The 15,231-nt window shown below is 39.0% G+C and overlaps 1 protein-coding gene across 1 annotated transcript in view; it reads right to left on the bottom strand.

Annotated features, from left to right (window-relative positions):
• Window positions 1-15,231, bottom strand: part of PTPN14 (protein tyrosine phosphatase, non-receptor type 14) — a 242,120-nt gene that overhangs the window by 29,731 nt on the left and 197,158 nt on the right. The window contains exons 9-13 of the mRNA XM_027871866.1: window positions 15,042-15,129; window positions 14,064-14,146; window positions 10,922-10,979; window positions 7,579-7,657; window positions 4,612-6,101 (exon numbers count right to left, since the gene is read on the bottom strand). Of these exons, the coding sequence (XP_027727667.1) occupies window positions 4,612-6,101; window positions 7,579-7,657; window positions 10,922-10,979; window positions 14,064-14,146; window positions 15,042-15,129 (1,798 nt within the window). The remainder of the gene's footprint in view (window positions 1-4,611; window positions 6,102-7,578; window positions 7,658-10,921; window positions 10,980-14,063; window positions 14,147-15,041; window positions 15,130-15,231) is intronic.

The raw sequence follows: 15,231 nt of genomic DNA, 5'->3' as shown, positions 1-15,231 counted from the left end.
GAGTTTCTTGTGCTCCCAATCAATCAATAAGCATTTATTAAGCTCCTTTTGTGTTCCAGGGGGATATAGAGGGAAAAAAAGTGAACTGTCCCTGACTTCAAGGAGCTTACATTTAAAATTATATTCTATCTTAGTGAAGAATGTACTCAAATCTAACTCCAGAGTCACAGAAGGGAAGATCTTTCATATATAAATCATATTGAGGTTCTAAAATAATTTCAAAAGAGAGATGAATCCAAGCCATTAAATAAGGCTGAGATTCTAGGTGTGATCCTAGTCATAAGGGCAGAATAAATGACTCTCATTCATTGACAAAAATCTGCTAAGCTCTTACTGTGTGCAAAGCATTGTGTTAGGTGTTAGGGAAGATGCATGACATAGGGTGAAAGTTTGTGTAAGTGCTATAGAGTGAAGTAAATGTGGATTATAGAGCATTGAGCATGACTCCATAGTTCTATAATTGAGTCCAGAAGCTGTTTTGTGATGAACCAAAATACAAAGGGAGGTTCATGGCACTAGTGACTTGTCCAAGTTCATAGTCAGTAAGTATCTGAGGTCAAATCTGAATTCAGGTCTTCCTGACTCTAGGTCCAGTGCTCTTTCCGCTGTACTACCTAGCTACCCAAAGTGTATCTTCACTGATCATAAGATCACAAATTTAGAGCTAAAAGGGTCTGCAAAAGCCAATTAATCCAACTCCCTCCTTTTGCAGATATCCGAGGACCATAGAGACAAAATGATTTCCCCAAGAACATTCCAGCAGTAAGTAGGGCATCTGGGATTTGGATCCAAGTTCTTTGACTCTGAATACTGTTTTTTCCACTAAACCACATTGCCTTCCTCAAGGCATCTAAGATTAGTACCCTTTCCATTCTTTTTTCCAAAAGCAGGACACAGAAGGATGAAGTTAAGTTTAAGTACAGGGTCTAAAAGTCCACGAAGTGGATAATCACCTTTTGAAGCATTACAAGCTTGTCACAGGGCAAATTCTAACCTTCTGTAATCCCTCCTCCCCCAAGTTAAAATATTTTTAGTACTACTACTGAAAGAAGACTCATTTTCCTGAGTTCAAATCTGGCCTCAGACACATACCAGTGTAACCCTGGGCAAGTCACTTAACCCTGTTTGCCTCAATTTCCTCACCTTTAAGATGCGTTGGAGAAGGAAACGGCAAACCACTACAGTATTTTTGCCAAGAAAACCCCAAATGGAGACACAAAGAGTCAGACACAATTGAAAAATGACCGAACAACATATCAAGATCCATTGTCTTTTTAATAGTATTCAATTGTCTATTTCAATAGTATTCAACAGTCTTACTCAATAGTATTCAATAGAAATACTATTTCAATAGTATTCAATATTTTTCAATAGTATTCAATACTTTTCAATAGTACTACACACTGTTAGTAACCTTGGATTTGGAATCACTAAGACTGGCTTCAAATCTGACTCTGACAATCAACAGAGCTATGAACAGGGGTGAGTCACCTTTTTTGACCCTCAGTTACCTCATCTCTAAAATGGGGATCAAATTTCTATTACCTACCTCACAGTGTTATTGTAAAATCTATTACAAACCTTAAAAGCACTATAGAAATGTGAGCTATTATATCCTTGCTGACTTCATCCCTCCTAAACAGGCCAGGTACAGCCATACAAGTCTAAGGAGACATGAGGAATCACTGAGATGTCAGGGTTTCTGCCTGACCCAGCTTGGTGAGATTCCTCAATAAACCTAATGAATTCGGCTTGAGCTCGTTCTCAGCACCTATGCCAACAATGTCCCAGCCCTATTCTATTCTATTCCAGCTTAGTAAAGAAGGTATTCTAACCTAACTTCAGAGTCACAGAAGGGAATGATCTTGGGGATAGAAATCATGAAATAATTTCAAGGATGAAGCAAAGCATGACCATACAAATACCATGTTCCTAACATCATTGTTTTAGTCTGTATTTATCCTCCCATTCGATTCTCTACTATCTGCATAAATAGGATAGGGCAAAGGATGAAATAAAGCAGGAGACAATTCACTTATTGTTTTTCTACTTTTAGCTCAAGCAGGAGGTGACTGAGAGCTAGGCAGGGTCTCAGAAAACTCTCTCTATCATCCCCTAGTACCACAATCTGGAACAAGAGCTTCCTTGAAATGTAGGGCTGTTCGCTAAGGTTAGGGTGAAGTGATCTTCTTTCTAATTCACTGGCCTTGTAGCCCAAAGTCACAGTAACTACCATGAGTTACAGCTTCTGAATCGTGTATGTGAATGATCTGCAATGGAATAAATAGGAAATGAGTGTAGTCATCAAAACTTAATGATTAGCAAGTGTGGGGAACCTGTGGCCTTGAGGCCACATGTGACCCTCTAGGTCCTCAAGTGCGGCCTGCACTTGAGGACCTAGAGGGCCCCATGTGGCCTCGAAGCTGCAGGTTCTCCACCCCAGAGGGTAATCAACCATGGAACTTGACATCATGGCTTTACTTTTCATTAGGCAGTGAGCTAAAAGAAATTTGACAAACTTTGGTTCTCCCTTTTATTTAGGGTTCAGGTTAAAGAGGAGGAAATTCTTGAATTTCCTGTACCAGACTGCAGGCTAGCTTGCTTATATTTCTTTAACTTAAGGATTTGATGGCTGGAAGAAGAGTGTGAATGTGACTAGGGGCTGAGATGGGGCACTGCTAAGTGTGACAAGAATACAATAAACATTCTGTAGATAAGGGGAAATCAGACTGGCCTTGCAAAGGTGACTTCAATTGCCTTAGCCCTGCTGTTGCTATTCAGCCATTTCAGTTGTGTCTATTTCTTAGTGATCCCATTTGGAGTTTTCTTGGCCATTTCCTTCTCCAGCTCCTTTTATAGATGAGCAAACAGGCTAACAGGGTTAAATGACTTGCCCAGAGTCACACAGCTAGTTAAGTGTCTGAGGGCAAATTTGAACTCAGGTCTTCCTGCCTCCAGGCCCGGCACTCTATCTACTGTGCCACTTAGCCGCTACAGGCAGCATTTTGATGCTCTTTCTAGAACTGAGAGAGAGAAACAGTAGTTAGTTTTGTTTCTTTCCCATAGATTACTTCTTTTCCCAAGTTAGGTAAGGTTTTTTCCCCCTTCCCTTTCCCATCAAATTCGTGAAATTAAGAAGTTGCCATTTTCCTCTAGCTATGGAAAAATTAGGGATGGGAGGAGAATTACAACTGCATTAGATTTTGAATATTGTTGCAACCATGTCTAAACCAACATGAGGATAAGAAAATTCCTAAGGGGCAGCTAGGTGGCGCAGCAAATACAGCACCCAGATCAGGAGGACCAGAGTTCAAATTTGGCCTCAGACACATAACACTTGCTAGCTGTGTGACTCTGGGCAAGTCATGAAACCCTACCTGCCTCATTTAAAAAAAAATTCCTAAAACAAAAATGTTTCTATTAATCAGGTGGTTGTTGTTATTTTGGATTTTGTTTTGTTTTGAAACCCTGGGGTTTGGGTTTCCTAAAACATTTACCTTCACTGCTCTTTGAGAGTTAAGGGAGGTAGAAGAAATAGGTTTATAAATTCAAGAAACTGCATAAATATAACCAGAGCAAATTTCAATGTTTAGAGTTCCTCAAATGACCCAAAAATACCTAACAGTACAGTTACAGTGAATTAAAATTAAAAGCAGAAACCAATCTGAGTTGGATTAGTCAAAAATAAATTGGTTTCTCAAACAGAATAAAAACTTCCTAGAATACTAAACAACACTGACTTTAGTTATATATATTTAAAGCAACAACCTTATTACCAGTGATTTTTAAAATAAGCAAGGAAGGTATCCACCTCATTGGACTAGATATTCCTCTCTCCTCATCATTCTGAACACTTCTGCCCACGAAGCATCATCTGACCATCAAGTAGGGAACACATATTATTCACATCTAATATAAAATTGCATCTAGATAGTCTATACACACATATGGATATGAAACACCATTAGCAGCAAAACAGACTAAATTGTTAAAATGAGAGGATACTTCCCTTTGCTGAAGGGAAACTCTGGCCATTCTTCTTAGCATTATGGTGCTCTTGTGTTTTTCATATGAATACAAAAAACATAATTTAAAAATGAGGCCAGATGTACTATGAATTCATATATGACAACCAGCACAGAAAGATGAAACTTACATATTCACCTGTTGAAATATACATTTATACATATATATGTACACACGTATGTATTTAAAAAATATTTTCCTTTTAAAAACATTATTTAGAAAAGGTGTGTAATGGTAGTGTAGGTAAAAGACTGACCCAGGTATTAACCCCACCAACATCAATCTTCTCCCTCAAAAATACATTACAAAATCATAGATTTAGGGAATACATATATGGTGAGAGAAAGGCAGTATACAAAGTGACTAAAGTTGCAGAAATGTGGATCTTAATAAAATTTTACATTTTAAAATTTTGCTCCAATTTTTCTAGAAACTTCCAAAACATTTCCTGAGGGAGCTCTCTATCTGTCTCTGTTTTTGGAGGAGTTACATCTTCAGATTGTGTATGCAGATATAAAGAAATAGGGAGGCATGCTAAGGTGGAGAAAAGGACAGAAGAACAGCAGCCTGGGAAAGAATACTTACCCTGATCATCATTTCTCTTTCTATAATGCTGTCCTCTAGAGAAAACATTTCCGAAACAGGTCTCTCCTTCACTGGTTCTTTCTTGACCCGTTCCTTTACACTTGTGAGGTCAGGTTCTGAGATCGACGGGCCAAGAGAGGACCCATTGATGGTAAGCTGGTCAGGTCGAGGTACACTGATGGCTTTGGTTGGTCCTGGCCTCATGACCCTGGTTCTTGCAATGACTGCAGATGTGCTCGCTTGATCTTGTCTCAGGGCTCCGTTGCTAATGCTTTTCCTCGGTCCTGGATACTCAGGGGGTGGTTTGTTAGGGATGCGGGCCAAAGCAGCTTGCAACTGGGCACTGTACCTCACGTTCTCATGCAGCGGGGGGACGCGAGGAACTGCTTCAGGAGTCTCTTCGTCCTCTTCACTCTCACTACTATGGATCAGCATTGTGGCATCGGAGGAGGTCTTCTTGTGATGGAAGTGGGGGAGCTGCTCCTGGACATCATGGCTAACCGTCACCTCCTCTGGCTGCATCTGTTCACGAAGGGTATTACGACGAGGTATCGGGGCATTGAGTGTCTTCAGGGCCATAGCTTCAATTCCACGCACCATGTTGCTGATCACTTCTAGACTGTGGCGCTTATTTACAGTGGCATGGCGCTTGTTGGCTGTCAGGGGCTCGCTGACCTCTTGGAGTGACTGGTGCACCACTGGTGAGCTATCCTCTTGGAAAGTCTTCACTGACAACTGGACCTTCCGAGTGACCAGATCAGGGCTGCTACCACTAACATATCTGTGTCGGTGGCTGGCGAGATCTGGTGTGCTAGTGGCAGGGCGGGGCCGGGGGTAAGGGGGTGGTGGCCGGAAGAGATAATTCTTGAGCATATGAGCTGTGTTATAACTGTGGTTATTTTGCAGTTGCATGTTGGCCAGTTCTGGGGTGCTCACTGTATGGGATATGGCACTAGGAACCTTCTTACCGTGCACAGTCTTATTATTTGGTTTCATCTGGTCAGCCCGGCCCACAGGTTTGTTGTACCCTCCATGTGGCACATAAGGAACAGTATAAGGATGTCTCTCCCTTATCTCGGGTTGACTGTAAACCAGGTCCTCCGGCTGATTGTAAGCATGAGTATTACCAAGGTTGAGATTCCTAAGAGATTGGCTCTGGCTGTCCACGGGCATAACTCCCCTCTTCATCTGCCGCATCACTGTTTCATAATCAGGAGTTGGCCGGTATGATGGGACAATGATTGCACTGTGTCGGTGGCTAGGGATGTAATCAGCCCTCATGATGTCACTCCCTGGGATGCTGAGATTGGATGACACTGGAGAAGCCTGGATGAAGTTCTGAGAGCAATTGAGGGAGTTCCCACTGTGGGCACTACAGACACTGCCATTTGTAACAGTACCATTTAAGTAACTTAAATCCATTGCACACCGGTCCAGGCTGGTCTGGGACCTGCAGTAGAAGGCTTCTTCATTTCCATGGAAAATGCTGTCTAGAGTAAAGGTTAAATAAGACATATGAATTTGCCAGACTAACATCCATCTGACCATGCATATCTTCTCATTTACCTGGACATGCTCTGATAGAGGGAAATAAGGAAATAAACACAGAAAACCCCAGATCCCAACCTATGTGCCAAATATTAAAAAAAAAAACAAAAACTGCTGCTGTCCTGGTAAAGATAATCAACACCCAGAAGCAAAATTATAAAACACTCTAAAAGAAAGGCAAAACATGATCCTAATAAGAGAAAAATACTGAAATTCAGAGTCAGAGTCAGAGTAGCTAAAGGACTTGCCTTGTGTGGGGCTGGCCAATGGGCTGTTGATATTTCTATGCTGGGAAAATCTTAAAAAACATTGTGGAACTAAAACTTTCGGGTAAGCCTCATGTTGAAGTTTTCTCTGAGACGCCTATCTTTTCTAGCTACAAGGGAAGTGTTCCTGGAGTGCAAGGGAATATGGAGTGAGGATCAAAATAATAGAAAATAATGAAGCAATTTAGATAACAGATATAGCTATCTAACTTTAATGGTCTATACTGAGGAATAGGGGGCAGTTAGGTGGCACAGTGGATAGAGCACTAGCCCTGAAGTCAGGAGGACCTGAGTTCAAATCTGGCCTCAGACCAAACACTTGACACTTACTAGCTATGTGACTCTGGGCAAGTCACTTAACCCCAGCTGCCTAAAAAAAAAAAAAAAAGACAGAGGACAAAATGCTATCTCTTTCACAAATCAAAAACTCTGCTATTTACTATCTGTGTAATCTTAGGAAAGCTCTAAGCCTCAGGTTCTTTCCTCATCTATAAAATAAGGGGGTTGAATTAGTTGACTTCTAAAGTCAACAATTCGGATCTAACTTTATGAACCTAGGAACTCTTATAGTCCTGAATAACACAGACTGAGCATTTATAATATAGGCAATATGGCTTGGAGGATAAAACGCGACCCTTGACATCAGGAAGACCTAGGTACAAATTCCACCTCCAACAACAGCAAGGTGAACAGACCCTGGGAAACTCAGTTATCACTTATGCGACTCAGACAAGTCCCTAGGACTTATCTAATAATTCACAAAGGACTTGTAATCTGCAGAAGTAGAAGGAGTTCTTTCAGTGGAAGTTCCCACAAGCTAATAAAATCCCCTATCATATGAACATAGATTTTAAGACAGAAGAGACTTCAGAAGCCATCTAATCCAATCCTCTCATTTTATAGATGAGGAAACTGAGGGTTAAGTTACTTTCCAAGAGTCATAGAGATAAGTAAGGACAAGAGCCAAGATCTGAATCCAAGTCTTCCTACTCTAAATCCAGCACTCTTTCCAAAGTAACACAATTTCTCCTGATCCTTCCACTTAATAAGGCAGAGTTAAAACAAATAAATTAATCCCTTTTTTCTTATTATATTCTATAATTTCTTGTATTTATTTTTCCTTTTAAACTACAAAATCATAAGTCATAAATACCTTGGGAAGTGTGAGTTTCAGTGTAGTGTTCCCCGCATTGGACATGCATAGGAGGCAAGATATATGGCTGTTGTCTCGGCTGAAACAAAGAACATATAAAACACAGGAAAAGTCTCAGCAAATGAAAATTACCTATTTTAGAAGAGAGGATTAAGATCTGTGGTCGACTCCATCATCCAGAGTTCATTAATGAATCTTGCCTTTGGCCACTACTGTTTGCTCTTTTTTGTCTTTGCCCACCCTTTGACCCTACTGCTGCTTATCAGAGCCTCCATTTCTCTCCTATTCAGTGGGCTGGGAAAAAGAGAGTAAAAGTGAGTGTATAATAAAAGGTATTACTAGCTTTGGTCAACAGAAGATGGTGAGACTTTCAGACATAGAGGTAAAGGACTCAAAGTCCATAATGAGGCATATATGTGTGTGTGTATGTTTATATGTATGTGTGTGTGTGTGTGTGTGTGTAAACATACACAGAAATTTATTTTGTTTTCCAACTCTTGGGGTCCTATGCTTTTCATCTGTAAAGTTAAAGTGTTAGGTTAAATGATCTCTAAGCTCACTTTTGTTCTAAAAAAAAGTATAACTATATAATTATTTTAAACAAGAGTTTTACTGATATTATTAAAACGATGATTGCCTTTAGAAAGCAGCAGGAACTAGGAAAGCTAAAAAAAAAATCAAAATCAAGAGACACCACCTTTTGCTTGCATTTCTCATGCCATACGTGCCTAGCATGGGAGCTGAAAATAGGAATTGTATACCATTTCCTTGCTTCTTTTGTTTTTAAAAAGCAGGATTGAGATGGTGAACATTCAATGAAAAAACAAAGAAGAAAGTAAAGGCAAGGAAAATGGAAAAGAAAAGAGGAAAGGCAATAAAGAATGGAAGGGGATAAAATTTCCTTTTGGGAAAGGAAATAGATGATAGCAGCAAAGAAAATTTGTTAGCAGTGCTAGACTTATTCATAAATATCACTGGCTGGTTTGGGAACTGAAAACTCAAAAAGCATTTTTCTGCATCTTTGGAAAAGTGACTCAACTTTTAACTTGTTTCTATGACATCAGGGCATGTGATATGTCTGGTTTTCAAATAGCGAAGAGGGGTCTGTACTGGGCTAGAATGAGTATAAGACACAGGTGAGAAGACCAGGACTTACTGAATCTCGGGTCTACTCCCTGCTACATGTGTAGCTTTGGGCAAGTTACTTTATATATATGGGTCTCACCTTCATCTGTTGGAGAGATATCATGGTATAGTGGAAAGGTTGTAGCTTTATAGTTAGAGGACCTAGATTCATAGCCCAGCTCTGGCTGTGTGACCCTGGCTAAACCATCTCATCTTTTTAGTAAGCTGTTTCTTCATCTGCAAGATAAGAGTTTGGGGCCAGATGATCTCTTAGCTCCCTTCCAGCTCTAAATCCAATGTTCTTATGACCTAAAGTGAGAAATCAGCAACCCTATTTAATGATAATAGACACAAGAGGGAAATGAACTTGGTCTTGTTTTCATTCCTATCAGTGAAATGTTACAAGTCAACTGACATGAGAAAGGGGAAGCTGTGAATCATGTTTCCTTATAGGCTAGGTTATCAGGATCAAATAGGAAGGCCCTTAACATTTTTACAAATAAATCTAAATATAAGATCAGATCAAGGGATAGAATAGTTGCTTGGCCTCCCATGGTGCTTCAGGAACCTTTGTTGGGAAATGATCTCACTTATTCAAACACTGAGATTTTAATGAAAGGAAAAAGGAAAACAATAACAAAGGACAGAATTATTTTTTTCAAACAATACAAGATTATATATCTAATGGCAGTCCATATGACAAGTTTAAATTGATGCTCCAGGTTTTTAAGTTGCTAAAGGGTATGGCAGCTTGGTGGCACAGTGGTTAGAGTGTCAGGCCAGGAGTCATGAAAACTGATCTTCATGAGTTCAAATCTGGCCTCAGACACAAGCTGTGTGACCCTGGGCAAGTCACTTAACCCTGTTTGCCTCAGTTTCTCCATTTGTAAAATGAGCTGGAAAAAGAAATGGCAAACTACTTCAATTTCTTTGCCAAGAAAACCTCAAATGGGGTCAAAAAGAGTAGGATTCCAGTGAACAACAAAAGGTGGGGACAATGTCTACACTATTTAAAACAATGCCTATTACAGCACTTTGTTCATCTGGATACTAAGCAATTACTAAAACAAAAATATCTTTTGCAACACTAAAAGAATAAGTTTCTAACAATGTACTTCCCTTAAGCAAATTATTTTGCTAATGATATGTTGATGAATAAACATAGCTCATAAAGAAAAATCAAATTTTATTTAGAGTAGACCATATGGGGGGGGCAATGAAAACTCAAAAAAATACAACCTTGACCTAAAACAAACAGGACTGTATACTCTAAGAAAATCAAATGGCAGATCTAAAACAAACTCTACCACTATTCTCTAGTATTTTCTATCTGGAAAACACTGGCATGGCCAGATCTAATGCTGTATGTGGTAGCTAGATGTTTAGCTTTTTGTGAGAATTTGTAGTCTCATAAAATACAACATAGAGCAGAATGTATCTGCTGCAATCGGTATGGTATTCCTTTATTCTAGGGTCAAGGGGAACAGTTTAAAAATAAGACAAGGTAAGTGTAAGTAAAAGGAACATAAAGTAGTTTGGGGTTAGGGGAAAAAAATAAAAAATTTGTTTGTAAACCAGTCTTCTATCCATAGGGAAACATATTCCATTTTACATCTATTATTCCAACTAGCCATCCCACATCCTTTAATTCATTTATTTATCCATTCAAAAAACATTTATTCAGTTGTATACTAAGCCTTATAGTGGGAAGAAGGGAAATTTAAAAAAAAAGGACATCACTCCCAGTTTTTGTAGAACTTAGTGAGGGGACATGGTCCATATCCACAGAACAGTAAAAGAATGTCAAACCAATGTAAATTAAGAGAATCAAAATGCAGCATAAACTATATGTGTGCTGAAGAAACATAGGATATTCATGTTGGAATGGGATTAGTCAGATTTCTTGAAGGAAGAGAATCCTGATCTAGGTCTAACAGGAAATGATAGACATGGAACTCTGGCACATTGTGACAAAACAGACAACTGTCTTCTTTTTTCAAAAAAAAAAAAGATAAAGAAAGGCTAGACCACATCATGCCACATACTGAGCATCTGCTGGCTTTGATGGAAAATAGTAAATAGTTGCTAATTTGAATTGACAGAGTTTCCTCAGTGGGAGCTTCCCATACTAATGAGACTATCACTAATGAGGTCAAGACCAAATTCAGTTTCTAACTCCATCAGTGAGATGACTTCATAATGACGATGTTCCACATACCAGTGATGACCGGCTCCAGGTGGGTTGTCGTCTAATGGGAGGAGGAGAACTTGACTGTCTGCATGAAAGATGGGAAGATGAATGCAGTCTCATATTAGGTACCAAGTTTGAAGAGCAAGTCTCATTTGTGAAAAAATACTTAGAAATAAGAAATTCTGAAATAAACATCAACTCCCTTATCAAATAAAAGTTCAAATAGATGAAAATAATTTAGAATCTTTATTATTGAACAAAAACATAATTTAATACACAAATAATTTTTCTCACTGGCATTGCTATACTCAGATTGTCCTTTCCACCAAAAGGCCCAATATAGCAGAGAAAAACACAATAACATTGCATTTATAAATGAAAAGGTGGCAGGAGGAATAGAAAATTCTTGAGAAACAAAAAAGCAAGGTACCTTAGAGCAATCAGAGGCAAGTTCAAAACAATGATGGAGTTTCACACATGTCAGACATAAGTCTGCAAATCAGCTCAGAAAGTTGGTCATGTCAGCAAAACCTCAGCTTTGAGTATATTCCTAGTAGATGGAGGAATTGCCTTGTTCAGGGCTGAGCAATGAGTTGATGGCTAAAGAATGGCCTAGGAGTCTTATGGAGGCAACAGAAAACCTTAAAAGAATTATGGAGCTAAACTCTAAGATAAGCAAGAGAAGCACAGGTTGAAAAATATTAACACAGCCAGAAAGAAGGCTGGAATAACCAGACACATGTGGAAATACTACACTAAGGTAACAGGGTGGAGAAGAAAAGTTACTAAAGAAACAATCTCTACAACAATGAGGCAGAATGGTGCAACAGAAAAATAACAGCTAATAATAATTATAGCTAGCATTTATAGCTATTGGGTTTACATAGCTCTTTACAAATATACAATTTGTATGCTTGTAAATAATAACAAATTTACAGTAATATTTCATCTTATCCTCACAACAGCTCCAGGTGCTATTATCCCTATTTTACAGATAGGGAAATTGGGGCAGGAAGAGTTTTTTTTTTTCCAGTGACTTGCCCACAGTCACACAGTTAGTTAAGTGTCTGAAGCTATATTTGAACTCCAGGTTTAGTACTCTATCCCCTGTCCCACCTAACTGCCACTAAAAGAATTGGATCTTGTAGTTGACCTGGGTTCAAATCTCAGCACTGCCTCTTATAACCTGTGTGACTTTGGACAAGTCATTTAGCCTCTCAAGCCTTCCATCTCTTTATCTATAAAATGGGAGGATTGGACTAGATGAGCTGTAAGGTCCCTTTTGGCTCTAAATGTATGATCTTAAGTTTTAAATTTGGAAATGGAGATATTTATGTATAGATAAAAATGAGAAATTTTCATCAGTTTCTCCTAAATTAATTTTTAAATCAAATATCAATTTTTAATTGATGGTAAATTATGCTATACTTTCCACTTGAGGAAAAAGCCAGAGAAAAAGACAAATGGTGACACCATCACTTTAAGGCAAAGTCTGAAAAAATGGCTGAGTTAATATGGTAGGAGAACCAGATTACAAAAGGTTTTTTGGATCATATCAGCTCACTAGAGTCAGTGGCAGAGCTCTTATTAAATTTAAGGAGCAATTTAATGAATTAATTAAAACACGAGTATAGATTCATATGCAAATATAAATGGAAGCTGTTTCAGAGGGATAACCATAATATTGAGAGATCTAAGGGTGGGCAAAGGGTGTCTTCTAAGTTGTGTTTGTTTCAAATGACAGCTATAAAATTCCTTTTTTCCCCTTAAATTGCCTCTCTTTGATCTGCCTCTCCCCCAATATCCATTGGTAAGCTTCATTCTACACTAAACACTACAACAAATACACAAGTATATATGTATGTATATACAAATGCACACATGCTCCCACACATATATGTGAGCATGAATATGTATACATGCATACATGTGTGTACATACATGCGAATATGTATGACACACATGCCTATATCTACAATGCACATGCATGCAATATATATGCAAGCATACGTATACATATGTATTTTGTGAGTATATGCATGCATGTTTATGATCCCCAGTTAGCTAGCACCCGAAGGTGACCAACTTTCACAAAGGCAGTGACTTGTGATAGCTGGAATGAAACGAATGAATGGCTTTTAATGTGTGGAGGGAAAAAACACTTTGCCCTGACCTAAAGATACAGTTACAAAAGCAACAGAGACTCCTCAGCAGGGATTGCTCAGGGCTAACATTTTCCAGACCCTTGATTGTGTCCACTGGGGGAGTGCGAAGGCAATTGCTCATTCTGCATTTACTTTCCTGAAGCTCTAGGATACAAAATTAGACGCCCCATATTTCTAGGCTCCCAAATTGCTGCCTGCTCCCTGCCGACAAACTTCTTTTCAAGACAACCATAGTCAGGGTAATGACAGTATGAGCCCCCAGCATGCTGTTCCCGAGGTCAGGTCATCCTGAAGTTGCCTCATCAGACTCTCCATTATCATCCTTATTTCCAAAAAGAAAAAAAATTTAAAAATATGGATTTGTGCCATCTATTAGAGTCTTGTAAGCTTTCCTCTAATTACCCAGGCCTCTCATTTTCAGTCAGATGACATGACCCAGAGGCACATGCAGGGGCTAGCCAACTGTGTAAGTGAAACTGTGATGAAGATGACAGGGGCTTCTTTTCTTTCAAGTTGGCTCCTCACTTCACAACACACTTCTGAACTTACTCCATGCTTGACACTGTGAGGCACCCTAGGAAATTCTGAACAACTCAGCCATTCCAAAATCAGGAAGTTTGTTGGTGGGGGTGGAGTGAGGTGGGGGAGGCTGGAGAATGAAGTTACAGGATGCACACGCCTAAAGCAAGAGGGTGGAAAAGGAAGGCGAACACACACGGAACAGTCTAAGCAGTTAAGCTCATAAAATGAATTTTTTTTCCACTCATATAATCTCACATAGATTAGACAAGAATTGACCCTGAAAGTTCTTGACTTCCTAGTGTTGGCCTGCTCTTTTGACTTCAGTCAAAGTATCATGAGATGATAGGAGGGAACGGAGCAAAGAGTGAAGTACTGTAATTGAGGGAGATCATTAAAACAAATCAAAACAAAACAAAACAAAAAAAAAAACAAGCCCAATTAAACTAAACCCTCAAGGGAGCCAAGGACACGTGTTTACTTACTCAGTACAGATTTTGTTCTGCTTGTAAAACTTGTGTCTTGTAGCAAACAATCGAGAAATGTATTTGGCATTTTCAATATCATCCTTTAAAAAAAACAAACAGAAGACGGGGGGAAAATAAATATTTATTTAATTACACATACATTTCATTATGGCTACCTTCTAAAGTACGTATAATACACATATCCCCTCTCCCCTAACCAAAAAGTCTTACCATGGGAAGTCTAGTGGTTGCTGAAGGAACTGTTACACATAAAGCACTAGGCTCACATTCTTCCATCAGATTGCCTCAAAAATAAGGATGTAAACACATAGTACAAACACTAGCCATCATGAAATTTAAGGCAGAAAAGTGTGGTAAGTAAATTCTAAGACCTAAGCCAGGAACTCCATGGAAAATCAGTTAACCTGCTCATTTCAGATTAGCCTCTGAGGCACAGTGGAAAAAAAAAAATCCATCATAGCTCAGGTCAGCTAGCGAAAGCAAATATGGTGTAACCTAACCAGGGGATGACCTGATAAAGCCTGTAACTGGAGGAGGATGGGTACAAGTGAATGTGGCACAGCACAGAACATGATCCATTACAAAGAAGGAGAGTTCAGGAATCCTAAGTTTACAACTCACCTACAGTACCTGGAATGTTATAGATAGTATTTTTATGGCTACTGAGCCTAAGCTTCAGTAACAATACACTTGGAGGGCAAGGTCTGGAAAGAAGGCAGGCACATCCCACCCTTTCTACACTGTCATTCTGAATGTAGGCTTATTGGCTCACGACAAGAGAATCCACTGAGTTTGGAATTCAAATGATAATTGAATTTGATTTATTATAAACCTACTATAGGATGCTAGGCAGCAACTGTGCTAGATATAAAGATACAAAACAGAGCATGCCCTAGGAAATCCCATTCTACTAAAAGCAAGAGTTTTAGTCTACTATATCTGTCTTTAAAGAGCAGCACTGCGTGAGTTGCTTACCGTGTGAAAGAGGGCCGTCTCTTCTTTGTTGATGAGCTCCAGTAGGATGGTAGATTTGTTATGTGTGATATTGCCAATATCATTCCACCTAAACAAAAAAGATATCACTGAGGTTTAACCAGAAATGCTTCCAGGTAGCATCAGAAAATAGTAATAGTATTTATATGGTAATTAAAGATTGCCAGGCCTT

The sequence above is a fragment of the Vombatus ursinus genome, unplaced genomic scaffold (genome assembly GCF_900497805.2).
Source record: "Vombatus ursinus unplaced genomic scaffold, bare-nosed wombat genome assembly UNPS02014798.1, whole genome shotgun sequence".
NCBI classification, from domain to species: domain Eukaryota; kingdom Metazoa; phylum Chordata; class Mammalia; order Diprotodontia; family Vombatidae; genus Vombatus; species Vombatus ursinus.
Note: the sequence above shows the minus strand (reverse complement) of the source record. Positions and strands in the feature narration are given on the sequence as shown.